At 36.9% G+C, this 17,422-nt stretch overlaps 1 protein-coding gene across 4 annotated transcripts; it reads right to left on the bottom strand.

Moving 5' to 3' along the window:
• Nucleotides 1-653: 653 nt before the first annotated feature.
• LOC133797868 (protein BTR1) lies at nt 654-7,632 on the bottom strand. 4 transcript variants are annotated; one of them, XM_062235957.1, is made up of 10 exons: nt 7,480-7,632; nt 7,194-7,328; nt 5,590-5,828; nt 5,399-5,505; nt 4,005-4,198; nt 2,004-2,128; nt 1,412-1,507; nt 1,268-1,329; nt 1,064-1,172; nt 654-931 (listed from the first exon to the last, which is right to left on the bottom strand). In XM_062235957.1, the coding sequence occupies exons 2-9, from the start codon at nt 7,279-7,281 to the stop codon at nt 1,073-1,075; spliced, it is 1,011 nt and encodes a 336-aa protein (XP_062091941.1). In that variant the 5' UTR covers nt 7,282-7,328; nt 7,480-7,632; the 3' UTR covers nt 654-931; nt 1,064-1,072. The 4 variants fall into 4 exon arrangements, with proteins under 4 accessions (XP_062091941.1, XP_062091939.1, XP_062091942.1 ...); XM_062235955.1 differs by having other exon boundaries at nt 654-1,172; XM_062235958.1 differs by having other exon boundaries at nt 654-1,172; nt 2,004-2,065.
• Nucleotides 7,633-17,422: the final 9,790 nt, after the last annotated feature.

Below are 17,422 nucleotides of genomic sequence, written 5' to 3'. Positions count from 1 at the left end.
CTAAATTAAGTTCAAGCTATTGGTCTACAAAGTATGAGTTCATTAGCCAGATTATTTCCCTAAAAGAGTTATTTTTTCTGACTTTAAATATTTACGGTTTAATTTTCTGAAAATATCATTCTTTTCATGCAATTTTAATATTACCATCCATAAGTTAACTAAACATACTGTTAGATAGACGATGAATTTTCTTAAATACAAGAAGACCCACCACATATGTGATTGTGTCCAATACAATTTTAATAATGGTACAGGTTTCTGACCAAAAAATAAATAAAGAAATTAAGGCAAAACAACGTGAATACATATTTTCAAAAACTCAATTAACCATTTTCAATTTCAAGTGAGTTTGTCCTTTTTTCAACCATATTTTTTTAGAGGAAAAGGTGAGCTTAAGAAACTGTCACTTTCAGACAAAAATCAAAATGTCCTCGAGTAGAAGTACAGCTGCAGAGCACGCCCAACCAAAACCCCACTTACACGTTAAGTAAAACGAAACACATTTCTAGCCACAAAGAAACGTTTGAAGATGGCACTATTAGTAAACAGAACAAAGCATTGAAAACATTGGAATTTTCGCCTATCAAGATCAATCGTGCAAAGACCACAAATATGATGATTGATGCCCGATAAGCTCAGTACATTAAAGTGTATAGACATCACAAAATCATAATTGAAGTAAATGAATGGTGAAAACAACTTGTTCCTTTAGAATAACACAAAGTGTTACGTCAATCTAAAAAAAAAAATTCAACCAACATTAGACCAAACAATACCCTGTGCTTACTTTCAAAGTTACAACTGTATAAATAAATAAATCAAAACCTAATCATTCTATTTGGTCAACTACAATGCCCTCTCTCTTCCAACATTTCAAGTCCTGATCTCATACAACTCTATAAGGAAAGCAAAAATTTCCCCCTTCTCGACCCTACAAAAGTATTTCGGTTGTTTTTATCAATTTATCATATCATGTAAGTGGACACATTTTAAATGACCAACTGTATATAAATCTCCAAATCAGGTCCACCAAAAGATTCTCAGAAAGAATGAATTGCATTACTTGGAGAAATTATTCCACCGCTACCCTCTCTGATGCATAGGAAACTTTCTGCATTATCATCGACTCAGCTGTCCGGATTGCCCTCTGGGACCCGGTGATTGTCACTTTCCTGCAGAACAAGAAGCAGATAAGTCGGGAATAAAAAACATTTGAACTCATCCAAGGAAGCAGCATATTTATGCAAAATCAACGGATCTTATATACCTATCAGTTGTTCCAGACAAGAAATCGCCCCGATCTGAGATCTTAATCCTGGCACCACTTGCCTACAAAAACACAAGGCTCTACATTAATACCACTTGTGAAAACCACATAACTGATGAAGTTAGAAACTGGCTATCTACAAACCTGACTGATCTCTATAATATTCCTTCCACCACGTCCAACAACAAATCCAATATGCTCATCAGAAACACCAATAGTTACCGAATTACTTCGGTCCTCCTGGAAAACAACACAAGGTTTTCAGCAGTCCACCAAAAAATAATGATGACTAAACAGTACAATTATTGCAAGTTAATAAACTAAAGAGGTGATTAGCATAGACTCGTTGATAGAACAGAGTGTGTGCAGATCTACAATACACCAATTCTCTTGTGCACAAGCACTTTACAAGAAACGGTTTTGACTTTTGATTCTGATTGGTTCCAACTTAAAACTAAAATGAACTCGTACAACTCTTTGATGTGCACAATGAAAAAATGAGAATAAACTATCATTATTATAGCATCTTGTAATTTCAAGTGTTCTAATAGAAATTTAAAGTAAGTTTGCAGAATCAGCTCAAACTATTGTCCCATCCTCAATTACTCATAACGATAATGTTTGTTCATATCAACTTAACCACCTACAAATCAGTGTGCTCAAAATTTAATGATAACAAACTCTAAAATGTAAATAAGATAAATAAATCAATTAAGAATAGTTGAATTGTATGAACCTTGTTATTCTGAAACTTTCCTCCACCGCCATTTGGTCCATAGCTCGTTAAATTGTAAGATGCTGTTGCAACAGAAGGAAGCACATGTGTATATGGAGTACCATGAAAACCCGAGAAGAAAACACCTAAAATTCAAGTTGAACATATCTTACTGGAAATCAAACATAGGAACCCTACACATAATATAGTTCAAGTAACCATACCATGTACCACTATTTTTTCATGATGAAGAAACAAAAGACTGGGTGTTTTGTGAAGTAGAACAGAGACAGGAAAGTGGAGAGAGTAGACAGGAATAAAAGAAGAACAAAGAATGAGGAACTTGGATAGAGAAATAAAAGAATAGATAGAAAAGATAGAATGAGAGAGAGAGAACATTCTGGAGAATGGAAATCTGAACAATGTGTTCACACCCAGCCTATACATAGAAAGGCAAATAACACGTCCTATATCAACTCATCGACTAAATTTAGGACTTTAAAACATAATAGCACTCTTACAAATAAATCCTAATTCGAATGAATAAAAAATTTAAAAGGTAAATTAGTGCTGTAGCACTTGAGCTCCCTTTTGTAAAATCCAAAATAACATGCTCAGGCTATGTTTGGTAGAAAGGAAAAATGGAGGGGAAGGCCTTCCCCGTGAGGGAGAGAAAAAGAAAACAAAGTTGATTGAGAGAAGTAGGTGGAAAAGAAAAGTGGAAGGGAAAAAAATGAAAGTGGACCCACCATTTTTCTGAGGAACGGAGAAACTTTTTAAACTTGTCAACCAAACTAACTATTTTTTTCTTGATAATTTACTAAAGTCCTACTTTCCTTCTTTCCCCAACACCACACAACATAAAAGAATAGCATTTTCTTTTTTATATTACTAATTTCTATTTCTCATACTTATATCTCCTCCTACCATTATTTATTTCCTTCCTACCAAAGATTGCCGCATAAATCAAGCTTTCATCAAACCTAAGTCCATATTTCATATTTATCAATATAAACTTCATGATCCCACCCAATTTGTCATTAAAAACTTAAAGCAACAATGTCAACTAAATGTTAAAATAAATGTACTAAACAAGATGAAATAGGCAGAAGAACAAAGGGGGTGGAAGTCTGAGAGAGAGAGAGAGAGCGGGGGACAGAGGGAGGGTTACTAGCATGTGACAATGACACAATAAGTTGTGTGTGTGCGCATGTGGGTGGTGGTGTGGTGGATAGGGGTTTACTTGCGCCACATTCAATGACACGAGAAATTAAGAGAGAGAGAGTACTACGGCATTAGAGGCATAGATAAAGCAACCATGAGATCTATCATCTATGATCAATAAAATGTAGCACAGAGAATCACACGAGAAAGGAAGGGAGAGATCAAATTATGACATTTGATACAAGCAGTAGATCAGGATAGAAAAAGTAAAAACATGAATTCTTTCTGAATATATTCATATTTCTGGCAAATGAAGAAAATTTACGTCATTAAACATTAATACAAGCTATAAACAAGGATAGAAAGAAGAAAACATGGATCCTATTTTCTCAATCAAGGAATTGCAATAAATTTTCAAATTTGTGAAAATCCATAAGTATGAAAAAATAAACAAAACACTTCCCATTTAACTGAAACAAATGCTCCTTATCCTCTCTCTAATACAAATCTCATTTCTTATTAAAAAAAGTAAAGTAAAACTTAAACTACCTCTCTAAATCAGATAGAGTAACAACACTAATTTAGAGAGCTCATACTACATGTCTAATTTGAGGAAAGTAAGCAATGGTTTCAAATGATACAACACAGAAAATCAAATAATTTTCATGAAACTAAAACATAACAAGTCACAAATCACAATCCGTAAGTCAAATTGCCAATCACCAAAATAAATAAATAGAGTAAAGAGAGAAAAAAGTGGAGTGTTACTTAAAACTATCAAGGATAAACATCAACAGCATACAAGAATGGAAACCAAATAGCAACAAATAGAGCAATCATTTTAATAAAGAGACATACCTGGATAAGAAAATGGTGCATTCATAGACTGTGTGTAATGAGGGTCTTCAGCTAACTTAGAAAGAATCAGATCAATTGCTCGCATCTGTTCATCAAGAGTTCCTGTAACTGTTACCAGCCTGTCATTTAATCCAAGATAATTATTATCCTGGGGAGATATCTTGATGCCCGCTTGTGACTCCTCAATAAAAGACCTGATTGAAGGAAAACCTAAGATTAGCAACTGCCTGTTTTTCCAGTCTTTTGGCAAGTGAAAATAAATAAATTTCAAATCTAAAAACACACCTAAGTAAATGTAACATTGATTTCGAAGACATGAAAAATAATGTACAAAAACTTAAAATTTATATTAACAAGGATTATCAGAATAATATAAAATTTCCTAATTAAAATGCAATTTTAATATGGTAACTAAATACATCCCTCTCCCTCTTAAAAAAATCCAAAATTTCGTGGTCATTTTTGGTTTTGTTAATGACTGTCAAGGATCAAGCAAAATAGGTGTAAATCATCTGGTAACTCTAGAACAGGATGCTCTGAAAATTTACAATCGTGTTTCTAAGCTGAGCTTCTGTACCAAAGATCAGAGCACCTATCCCAATATGGAACTCAACACACCAAATACTTTGGTCCTAAGAAACTCCCACTTTGTGCATCTTACTAAAATAATCAAACCTTTACCATAGAGGAGCCCAACTGCAGTGGCTGACCCAACTTTAAACCAATCATGACAACTGAAAACCTTCTCCATAGAGACCTTCAAAGAAAAATCAAGCACCCAAGAACCACCCAAATGTCCAATGGTGGATACAACACAGAGGCACTAGAGACATGATAAATAGGCTATTCAGGTTTTGTTTGGCCAAGTTACCGTGATAAACCAATTGGGCAAAGCTAAAAAGAATCAACTGATGAAAGAAAAGCCAAAACCTCATCTAAAAGGCTAAAATATGACAATTCAGTTTTCCTTTCCCATAATTCTAAGCAAGGATAGCAATGGAATCAGCGAACTCGCAATACTTCAGACTGTGAGGCACAACAAAACTACAAACATAAGTCCAAAAGAAGACAATGATTCCAAATTCATTTACCATCAAAGGTTTTAATAGAAAAGATATTTAGACACCATTTGGACCAACAAATCCATCTAATCCAAAATCATGCAACAAAACCTATTATCTACATTCAACTCCAATTTTTTTATTTTTTTTAAATTAGAAATACATGCTAAACACACAAAGGCTAGTTAAAAAGGTTTCAGTAAACATGTTCCAACTTGTTCGACAATATTTTACAGCGAATAGAAGAAATTTTTTAAATAGAATATAGAGATTTGATGTACATTTGCTGTCTTCAACACATAGCAAACAAGAAATTATATGATTAATTCTTACTTTATAGTAGATCCTCCCTTCCCAATTATGCCGCCACAAGAACTATTTGGAACAACTAGTCTCACTTTAGTTCTTGGGTCCACATCATTGCTTTCTTCAGCAGCAAGCTATACAATGTACAAACAAGTATGAGAGCACCATATAGATCATTTGTTTTTTATAAAACCAAAACTCTCATCATAAAAGTATACCTCACTCAGCAACTTAGCAAGAACAAGTTCCATTGCCTTAAGAACTTCATTTATTGTTGCAGATATCATAATGATCCTATCAGTTGTTCCAGGGAAAAATTCATGATTGCGTGACAGCTGAATTCGTGCTCCAGATGTTGATTGAAATTCAGTGATTGTTGCCCCACCCTTTCCAATAACAGAACCAGCTGCAGCATTTGATACAAGAAACCTAATGTATGTAGGCCTCTCCAAAGATTCTGGCAAAAAAAAAAGTACATCATAAATAAATTAAAGTTTTAAAAAATTAAATCCAGTCAAAGATCTTAGCACTTAAATTTAAGCCAATAAGTGATGAATATATGCCCAAATCAATTAAATTGGGAAGAGAATTCTCATAATAGAAAATTGGAAATTGGAATTTAAGCATTTATCAACTTTAAAAAAATAAAGAAAGATACATATATAAAATGAAATGAAATTTAACAACAGGGTTAGTAAAGAAGATTTACATTAAAACTATATATAATTGCATTATTAACATCACAGGGATTTTAATTTATCCTAAAGTTTTCAGGGAAGAAGTAAAAAATGTGTCAAGGCTGGTGTTGATTTCAGATTGACATCTTAACATTTCAAGTAAAGATAAAAATAGCATGCAACTACACTAAGCTAAGAGACTAACCCACCCAAATCAAATGGGTGCACAGCACAATCATCTGTGCAAAAATCAGAACTGTTAATTAACTAATAAAGATATTTAACTGAAATCAGGCAGCTGGGAGCCTGGGACATCAGTTGTAGGGAGCATTGTCAGCAACCAGACAGAAGATTTTAGAAGTGAAACTGAAATTAAGTTCAAGACATCAATTTGGTAAAATTGATCTTTTCTATGGGTAGAATATTTTATTTGGTAAAAATAAAATTATACATTAAATGCCACACAATCAAAGCATATATACAATTTTTGAATGAACCGTTATAAAATTGATGTAGGACATTAATCCCTTGACTTGAGCCTTCTGTGCAGAAAAGACTGTGTCATGGATTCCGACACAAAACATATACAAAGTTTCTCTTTAATAACCATCTCGTCACTAAATCCAATAGAAACTCATTTTCACCATAAGTTATTTCACTAAATCCAATAGATCGAAAAACAAGAAGGTACAAATCCAGCAAGAACATATACCTACTTTCAAAATTCAATTTGACAGAATGCCAATTGCACATTGGTCAATTACAAAAACAAGTTCAGGTACATACATTACACTCCACCCGGAAATTCAGGAAAAATCTGTAAAATGTACCATATGGAGGCTGAGCAAAAAAAGAAAAATCTGAATCTTACAACTTAATTATCTTATCCAATTGGCTTTTTACAAATATGATGATTAAGAATAAATTCATCATTTTCCTCAGCAAACAAACGTACATGTACAAAATCAGGGTTAGGGTTCAGTTCAAGTAGAAAACGGCATTTCCATATAAGAAACTAGCCTCGTCGCCATTGTTATTGAATAAAACCAAACAACCAAAAGAAAGTTCTCCAAAACGAAAGCATGACCTGACCTCTAATTATACAGAAACGAGAGAGAAAGAGAAAAGGAGATCAGATCAGAAACCTGAACCAGTAGGCGATTTAGGCGGTGGCGGAGACCGCTTCCGCGGTGCCTCCGGGGACGACACGTAAGATGACTCCGTCGACTCCATTCAATTCTTACTGCTTCTTTCTTCCTCTACCTCAACCTTAACTCCTCCTAGAGAAAGAGACAGCACTAATTTAGAAAAAAAAATGCAGAAACAAATACAGAGAGAAATGAAGAAACTAACACCATTTTCGCACAACTCAAATTCCCGAGAAACAAACAAACAATCAAAGGAGCTTAAGTTTCAGATTAGCTTACTCACAGACACAGAGAGAAATAGAGAGAAAATCAATCTGGAGGGAGGGAATGGCTATGAAGGAAGGAAGGGGTTTTTGGGTTGGTTTCGTTCTTTCGTGTTTAGACTTTTATTTGCAAAAGCGCTGAAATGTAACTTTATATTTTCTTTTTTCCCTTTTATGTGAGCTGTGTTATACGTGAGAAGCTTTTCTGTTACCTACCTATCCATCCATCCATCTAGCCATCAACCTATCCAATCTAATCTCCGCGCGTGCATAAACGCGCGCGTGGGCGAGGGGTTTGCTCCCCGGTTTGCTTGCTTGCCCATGAGAACCGGCTCTTCTTTCTTCCAGCTACTAATTAATAATATAATCTCGTTATAATTTCAGAAAGAGTGGGCAGTAATCGTATGCAGCCGGGTGTAGCAACTGGCTTCCCACGCGCTTCTTAACTGATGGCATATAAAGTATAAACATATAGGAATATACTTTCTTTTTTATTTTTATTTTTCTCAACTCTTGGATCTGAAGACTTTTATAACATTTTGAAACATATCTTAAAAAGTCTATTTTTGTAAAATAATTTAAATATTAATTACATATTGTGAATTCAATTATTTCAAGCCATGAATCAGATGAAAAAGTTGGAAGTCAATACATGCATATGAAGATAATATTATTAATAATTGTCTTCAGGTTTTGAAGGAGAAGCATGTGATTTTATTATGCCATCATGTAATTTGAAGACAATTTGCACAAGTGGCTGATCTTTTATCATCATTTGAACAATATTTTGTTTATTATTATTATTACATCAAATTTGGATGTTTATTTTGGTCTGATTAGTTCAATGATGAAAATTCATTTTGGGGAAATAATGAAAGTAAAAACTAGGAAAACATATTTCTGAAAATCAAAATCTATGCTTTTTTTTTTGGTTGCTATGCTTTATATTTTTTCTAATATAATTTAATTTTCATTCTGATCGGGCAATAAATTTTGTAAAAAAAATCAACAATTTTTAGTTTGAAATAAATTGATTTAAAAACAAAGTGAAAAAATAGATGTGCATTTATGGCATATGGAAAACTGCATATATAATTAAACATTATCTTAATAATGTCAATAAATGAATAGTCATAAGAAATGAAAGAGAAAAAAAATTAATTTATACTAATGTGGTTACTGCTAAATACTTAAATCCTCTCTAGTTATATTTTTGGAATCAATGCATAAAAGAGTTTACTAGAACAAACATTAATGAGTAATTGTTGGGGAAATAGACAAAATCTGATTGGGATAATTGAACGAAATAAACTAAAGGGTGACAACAAAATTAAATTTACACACACTAAAATGAGTAATGATTAAATAATACAAAATTAATCTTTTGCCATTTAGTATCTTTTTAAAGTGAGGCTCTACATATGTAGTAATTTAAATTTTAAAAGACATCTATAATCAACATTCTCAAAGCCAACTTCAAACATTTCCACACAAAAAAAAAGCATATTCTCTTACAAAAGTAGAATATTGTTGATATTTTATTAAATCCTAGCAATTATTATACTATACTTAATAATTCATTATAGTTTTAATTAATTAATAATAATAATTGAAAAATTATAGTTCAAAAAAAACAAACTCATTACCTAAAATATATTGTTAGGAATAAATATAATCTTTAGTAATTATTTTTTCAATTTTTGTATCATGTATTTATATTTTGGATTATTAAAAAATACATAAAAAATAATTAAATTATATAAATAAAACATATTTCTAAGATTTATAAACACTATAAATATATTACATCAAACAAATTATATTTTTATTAATAGGGTAACTAGCATTTTAGGTCACAATTTATACCAATAGTGTTAATTTATACCTATTTTCTATTAAATGCTATAATTTAGTCTCTACACCCTATACATCATTTAAAAACATTAAATTAAATAGGAAAATTGTAATTGTAGTGTTTTTTATTCTTTGTGTAATAAGTTAAGTCTCTCTTAACTTGAACAGCAAGAATTTTTATAACCAATCTTCAAACAAAGTTTGTGTTACCACCTCGCGTCTAAAATCATTTAAAGGGTGTATATACTTTAAAAGTTATAACCGGCCGACCTAAATGGCAAAATTAGGGCTACAACCCTAGTTCCTCCAAGATATCCTCGGCCGTGGTGGACGAGCAGCCGCATATGTACACGCCGCCACCGAAGTTCTCCAACTCATGGCGGTCAAGCTTTCCTTTTCCCTTACCTGCACTATATAGCACCTGTGAGTCAAGGCTCAGCAATAAAACTTAAACATGTGCATGAATAGTAAATACATGTCTAGCATGCCCAACAGTGGTAACCTACTCATGCATGCATACAACAACAAATAGATGATCATAGAGTCAACCCTGGGCTCTTTGCCCTAGCCATGTGACCATAGAGTCACCTGGGGCCCTCGTTGTAACGTCCCGTGTCATTATGGCTGCTTCTTGGAATGACAACTAGAGTCAACCCTGGGCCCTATGCCCTAGCCATGTGACCATAGAGTCACCTGGGGCCCTCGTTGTAACGCCCCACGTCACTATGGCTGCTTCCTATAATGATGACTAGCCCAACCAGCACGAGTCTTTCCAGTGTGCTTTGTCCTCACTCGCACACTTCCTGGGAAAACTTCTCAGGAGGTCACCCATCTTGAGATTACTCCAGATCAAGCACGCTTAACTTTGGAGTTCTCAAGTGATGGGCTACCGAAAAGAAGATGCATCTTGTTGATATAGGTAGTACCCATCAATCTATTTAAGTCATCTTCAACTGTGTAGTCCCATACCTACACAGTCTTAGAATCATCACACTTGACCTTCCCCAGGCGGTGTGGGATTGCACAGCTTTACCCGGTCTTTCACCTTACGGATCACGGGATACTGACTGTCACACTCGCCCTTAGCTCTGAATGACTAGCCATAGCCAAACACTTTGTTTTCCAACGACCATAGGGTCGGCCAATGTAATAGTACGTTGCTGATTTGGGCCCAGCGCGCAGTGCACTATTGCCGCCCTTGACTAATAAGTCAAGCCCTAAACTAGGTATTCAGATACAGATACAGATAAGCATACTTCAGATAATACAAGTATGCATACATATTAATCATATAACACCATCAATTAAATGAAAACATACTAATAACCATGTTCCCTAACAGGGCCAAGCCCTAGCTACGCAGACCATGCGAATAACCATATAATACTTAGCCAGAAACGAAATATTCATGTATGTTTAATCAACAAGTGAAATCAGAACTTAAACATGTTCACTCTCAAGGGCCCGAGCCCTATTCATAATTATAATCAACAATCGGGCCAAGCCCTAACCACATATATCACATATTGGGTGCAGTTTTCTTACCTCAAGTTTGAGTTTAGCGTAAAATAAGGATGACCCTCGAGCACAATCCCTGTTCCAAGCCCCTAGGGATGACCTAGTCACAATCATAATATAGAATCTCGTCAATAACGAGTAAATAAAGGCTTTCAGGACGTAAAATTCTACTAAACCAGGTAGTAGATACGATCCCGAGCCCTTAGGAATATATTCTCATCATTAAAACCCTACAACAGCCAAAACTGCCCAGGCGGTCCGCGACTTGCCCCTAAGGGCCGCGGCAAGCCTCCCAGGTCAGAGGCTCCCTCCTACCTAGTGATGCACATTTTCCCCATGGGGAACGGGGCCGTGCGGGGACCCGACCCTAATGGGGCGGGGAATCCCCATCTAAATGGGGAACGGGGCGGGGATGGGGATGATTTTCAATCCCCGAATGTTAAATGGGGCGGGGATGGGGATAGCACTCCTCGCCCCGACGGGGCCCGTTTAAATTTTTATATATTTTATATCTTTCTTTATGTGTTATTGTAGTATAATATTAATTTTTTAATATTTTAAATTTTATTTAGGATAATGTTTAATAATTTAAATAATAAATATTGTGCAATATTTTAATTTACATATAATTTACGTTTTTTATTTTAAAATTTACTTTTTTAAATAAATGAGTTCCCCGTGGGGATTCCCCACCCCGCCCCTGACGGGGAATAAGCAGGGATGGGGCAGGGATGGGGATTAAGAATATAAATGGGGACGGGGACGGGGGGAGCACTCCCCACCAATTCCCCGCCCCGTGTGCATCACTACGAGTTCTACCTGAACCCTGGACATAAGTCGCGACCTGGCCTAGAGGGTGACGGTGCGCCCCTGAAGCAGAAACTCTCCCTTGGCCCTAGGTTCAGTTGGGTCGCGGCGCCCCAAGAACAAGGCCACGACCTGACCCTTTGAACCCATATTTCCTCTGTTTTTCTCCAGTCAAAATCTACCCAAATCATTCCTAGAACAGCAATTAAATCCTCAGAACAAATTCATCCTAGTATCAGCAGCAAAACCCAACCTAGAACTCGATTAAAAACCCACCAAGATTCACAATTTATCACTTGAGCCACAAAGCTCAAGAACACCTCAAAACTCAAGGGAAACATGACAAAAATTTAACTAAAATAGGGATTAAAGTTTTACCTCTGCTGTGAATGGTGATCTCCTAGCCACAACAAATCCCGAATCCTAACCTGAGCCTTCAATTCCTTGGTTTCCAGCCACAAAATCTCCTTAATTCCTCAAGAACTTCACTCATAATTGAGAAAGACTAAGAGAGAGAGAGAGTTGGTTGGGAGTAGGCTGCTTCAAGTGTTTTTGTGTTTGTGTTTTGCTTTCTTAAGGCTTAAGTAACTTAAGCTAATCCAGATGCTCAGGGTACCAAAAACGTCACCAATGGCAAAATGGTCAAAATCCCCAATATCTCCTCCTAATATCACTAACTCCAAATATATCCTCAATTATTCATCCTCGTTACCTGATAATACATTAATTACCCACAATACCCCTTGACTTGCCCCGAGTCGGGTATTGGGTCCCGTTGTAACTTTCCCACTAACTTGCTCCCTAGGATTGTCTGGTGCCGAGTATCCCAGATAAACTCACATAATAATGTGGTCTCTCACATATATCGCATATATGCACATATATATATATACAATTATGCCCATAACAGGCCAAATTACGAAAATTGCCTTTCTAATAAGAAACGGGCTCACATGCATATTTAATACACATAAACATGCATATCTAGTCATATTATCATACAATTCACATAATCACATAATTGCACACAAATATAACTTATTTAAGCATATAATTTCATATATTGTCGTATTGGCCCCTAATCAATGCCATAAGTCTTATTAGGTAATTTGAGACGTTACAAAAACCTACTTGATACATTGATTCTGATTTCCAATTAGACAAAGATAGTTGAAAATCAACATCTGGGTCAGTGTTCACTCTTGATGGAGGAACTGTTGTCTGGAGAAGCATTAAACAATCTAGCATAGCTGATTCAACCATGGAAGTCGAATAAATAATGGCTTGTGAAGTAGCTAAGGAGGCAGTTTGGTTGAGGAAGTTCACACTGATCTGGAAGTTGTTCTAGACATGGATAAGTCACTAATCCTGTACTGTGACAACAATGGAGCAGTAGCTAATTCCAAAGAACCGAGAAGCCACAATAAAGGGAAGCGTATAGAAATGAAATACCATATGGTAAGAGAGATTGTACACCGAAGTGATAAGACTGTTATGAAGATAGCGTCGGAGCAGAACCTGGCTGACTCATTTACCAAGACATTTTGTGCAAAGTCGTTCATGAGTCACGTGCGCAATATGAGATTAAGGGAGATGCCTCACTTGTTTTGAGGGTAAGTGGGAGATTGTTAGGATTAATGCCCTAAAAGCATGTAAATACAATTTATTGGTTTTAAATCAAAGTACAATTTTATTATATTTGAATGTTATAATTACTGTTTGAATTAATTATATATTAATATTAAGAAAATTCCATATTCATTCATGAGAATATGATCTTGTATTAGTATGAGAGAATTAATATTATATATAATGAATAAAATAGTCAATAACATATTAAAGTAAGAAATCCTTAATAAATGGTTACTAATACGGTTTGCTAAGTGTTATCCCCATTTCCCGCATGGGCTCGGGGCCTTCGTCTTGGCCCGCTATCAGAGGGCCAGCTCAGCACGTGGGCCCGGCCCAAGGTCTCTTGGTATGGAGAATGTTCAAGGGGACGGGTATGGACCGGGGACTCAAGACTGGGCCCATGGAGGGGTCCGGGATGTCCCTTCGGGTCCATCCTCAGCGAGGATAGTCCGGGCGATGTCCAGAGCGCTTGGACCATCGCGGCCTACGCGTCCTGGTCCCGGACCCTGATACGGTCCGGGCCTGTGGTAAATGAAGTGGGACAACGGTAAACAGACCTGGATCACCTCACCCCCAGTCGAAGGGGCCAAGCGTCCAGGACCCTGAAGCCGCCTTATTCCGCGTGGCGTTGTCCCCACTTTTCGCCTGCAGAAAAGGTCACCTCGGGATTGCACGCCGATGTGTCAGGACTGCGCAGCCAAGTACTCTGACTGGTCTTGTCTCCTGAATCTGCCTCGTGACTCGAAGTGATCAAACCCAAAGCGTCGTTTTGTCGGGCGAGATGTAGTTCTAAGGTCAACCTATTAGGCCTTAGCTGGTTGGGATTTCATGTATTTTTGTATCTTTTTGTATTGGGCCTCCACTAGAGAGGCCACTTGTATCCATTTTCCCCGATGGGCCCAGGTCGGATCTGGCCCAGACCCGGTATTCCCATGCGTCTATAAATATAAGCTACAGAGCACTGTAAACAGGGTCTCCTATTCACGAAAAAGACAGAAACTCTGTCAAGATATAGAGAGAAGACTCCATTGTAAAAGCTTCTTCAAGCTCTAATAATATGGACTCGTGGACTAAGGCTAGTTAATGCCCCAACCACGTAAAAACCTCGTGTCAATCTTCTGCTTTCATTATTATTATTAATAAATATTACTCATTAGTAGAGTTGCCGAAAATCTCGGTTAACAGTTTGGTGCTTTCATTGAGAGCTGAAGGAAGCTAGTGCTAACGTCAAGCCTTTACTACGATGGTGAACACCCGACACACCACCTTCGACCCTACCAACCCAGAGCAGGGCAACGGAGACCCGCTGCCTTCGCAGCATGTTCCACAGGACCTGCCCGAGGACGTGCCTCCTCAAACGTCTCACCAAGACGAGTCCCAGGACTACGAGGGTGGGACAGAGTACGAAGTAGAAAACGAGGAGGAGTATTATGAGGAAAATGAGGGGGAATACCACAACGAAGCTGCGGATTCCAGGACCCCCCGCGACGATCAGCAGGACTTGGAAGTGACCAGACTAAGGCAGTGTAGGATCTTAAAATTTAAATCTAGATGCATGCTTCCTATTATTTTTCCAAACACATAATAGAAACATAGAATAACATGACATACATATGAACATTATATTCGTAAATTAACATAAACACAATGATGTAGAAACTTACGAATACGCAGCGGAACTGGAACAACTCCTTCCTTAATCTCTCTAACTCTTGATTCCTTTCTGTAGCAGAGTATTATCAAGAGATTGAACTAGATTAGCAACACAGTCTTCCTCACCAAGCCTTTGATCAATCTAGAACTAGTGTGGGCTGGTTCTCAACACATGAGAAAGAGATCTAGAAAAGAAGAAGAGAAAGTGGCTAAGAAAGGATTAGAGTGTCTAGGTTTTCACTTACCCAATGAATTAACTGATACTGACTTATGAAAACCCTATATATCATATTCCTTATATAGACAACTTAATGGGCTTTATTTAAATTTAAATTTAAATTTAAATTTTGAATTAATTAAACTAATAAACAAAAAGATAAAAGCCTTGGGCTCCCACAAATGGACTTGGGCCCAATACTTTTATTTTGAATTTAAATCCCAATTGGGCCTAAATTCAAAACCTTTTATTTATTTATTTATTTTAATTAATTAACTAAATCCTTATTCAAATTAACTAATTATAATTTGAAACTTGATTTAATTTTTATTTATTTATATTGACACCAATTTATCAATATTAATAAATTTACCCAAAGATTCTCTTTTATTCTCTAAATCTCATATCTCTATAAATTTTCCAAAATTGACCTAGTCAACTTTAAAAAAAATCCTAATTGATAATTAAATCAATTAATTGAGACATTCTAGATGATTTACTCAAAGGTGATGCGGGGACCATGGATCCATGAAATCAAGCTCCAATAAGTTACCGTGAATTTATTTACGAATAATTTCACTACCTTATTAATTCCTCGTGACTCCACTATAGACTTGGAATTGAACTCTTGAATTCATAGAACGTATTTTCCAAAGCATAAATACGTTATCCATTGTTATAACCATTACAATTAGTCAATCCTCTATCAATGACTTACTAACAAGCTGGGTGAAAATTACCGTTTTACCCCTCATCAGTATTTTATCCTTAACTCCCACTAAGTTCCTTATAAATGATATTTCCGTGAACTTAATCACAGAAATGAGATCTCAATCATTTAACCTTTTGAACAAAGCAATTAAGGAAATCATCTTTTCACTTCTCATACAGAAGTTATAGATTTCATATCTATGAATAATACTCCCACTCAATTTCATTACTAAATCTCCAAGATGTAAGTATGGGCTAGACCGTAGGGTAAGCTGGTAACGAACAAGTCAAAAGATTTAAATAATATAATTAGCAGAATATTATCACTCAGAATTAAGATCGACTTAACCTATGGTCAACGTTGTGATATTGATTAGATTCGATAACAACGATACTTATTTATCAATCAATAATCAATATCGGTCCTAGTCCGATGTAACCAAATACATCCGATCATATCTACTTGGTCAATGCCTTGGACAAGACATCACACTACTAATGTGTAAGTAGATCATATCGTAGATTTCCTAATCAGTGAAAATCCAATGCACTGATCTAATCTAGGACTTGTTCTTTTGAACATATAATTGCAACTATAATCCACTGTGACCTAGTCACCATAATTGTAACTATCCATATGTTCAGGATTTTATGAATGTTTGTATTAATTGAATAAACATGTAATAAAACAAGCGAACAATGCAATTGAATAAACAAAATGATTTCTACTTCTTTTATTGATAATAATAACGTGTTACATAAGAAAAATGGTTTTATTAAGGGCATAAAACCCAACAGGCAGCAAGTCTTGGATCAGGAAGCCAGGATCGCTGAGCAGGCGGAGGCGCATCGCCGGATGCAAGAGTCTCTCCAGGCCCTGCAGGCGCTCATGGCCGCGCAGGGTCCGGCAGCCGACCCCGCAGCTGGCCCACTTCCAGAAACGCAGCAACCCGCTCCCCGAGAGCAAACCGAGGCCCCCAGAGGTGCCAGCCTGGTCCGTCCCCCGGAACCTTTCTCCGAACCGGCTCCAGGAGGCCCGGGCAGGGAGCGACGAAAGACCCGGGAGAAAACCACCCCCGTCGAGAAAGCTGGGGCACGTTCACGGCCGCTACCTAGGAAAGAAAGGGTGCGTCCCGTCCCAGGACGAGGCCACCCGATCGATCCACAGGGGACACGGCCACGGAATGCACAGCCCCGGCACGCCCCAGGGCCAAACGGGCGGGAAGGGTCTTTGCACCCAAGTGCCTCGGTCAACAAGAATCGTCAAGAACGGCCTCGCCGCGAGGAACGTCACGCCCTCAGTTCCAGGGACGACATTTCCCATATAGATTTACGCGATGGGCTGAACGCTCGAAAAGAGCGGGCCCGCAAGGAAAAAATACTCCCTCGAGACGGCGACCTCAGGAACAACATCAACGACAGGAGGAACGAGAGAATCCCCCTGGAGGATAGCACGGCCAGGCTGCTCATGGAGCAGATGGCCGCATTAAAAAAGGTCATTGATCGCCTGGTCCGCAAGCAGGAAGGCGCAGACATAGACTCCAACAAAGAGGATAAAGAGTCATGCGCAA

Source organism: Humulus lupulus, chromosome 8 (assembly GCF_963169125.1).
Source record: "Humulus lupulus chromosome 8, drHumLupu1.1, whole genome shotgun sequence".
NCBI classification, from domain to species: Eukaryota; Viridiplantae; Streptophyta; class Magnoliopsida; order Rosales; family Cannabaceae; genus Humulus; species Humulus lupulus.
Note: the sequence above shows the minus strand (reverse complement) of the source record. Positions and strands in the feature narration are given on the sequence as shown.

Bases quoted from the DNA above. Each gene is read 5' to 3' on its own strand.
- LOC133797868 (XM_062235955.1), bottom strand. From the start codon at position 7,281: ATGGAGTCGACGGAGTCATCTTACGTGTCGTCCCCGGAGGCACCGCGG. The intron at 5,506-5,589 runs GTATACTTTTAT...TACATTGTATAG, and splicing joins TTGCTAAGTTGCTGAGTGAG to CTTGCTGCTGAAGAAAGCAA. The intron at 1,330-1,411 runs GTTTGTAGATAG...GTGTTTTTGTAG, and splicing joins ATATTATAGAGATCAGTCAG to GCAAGTGGTGCCAGGATTAA.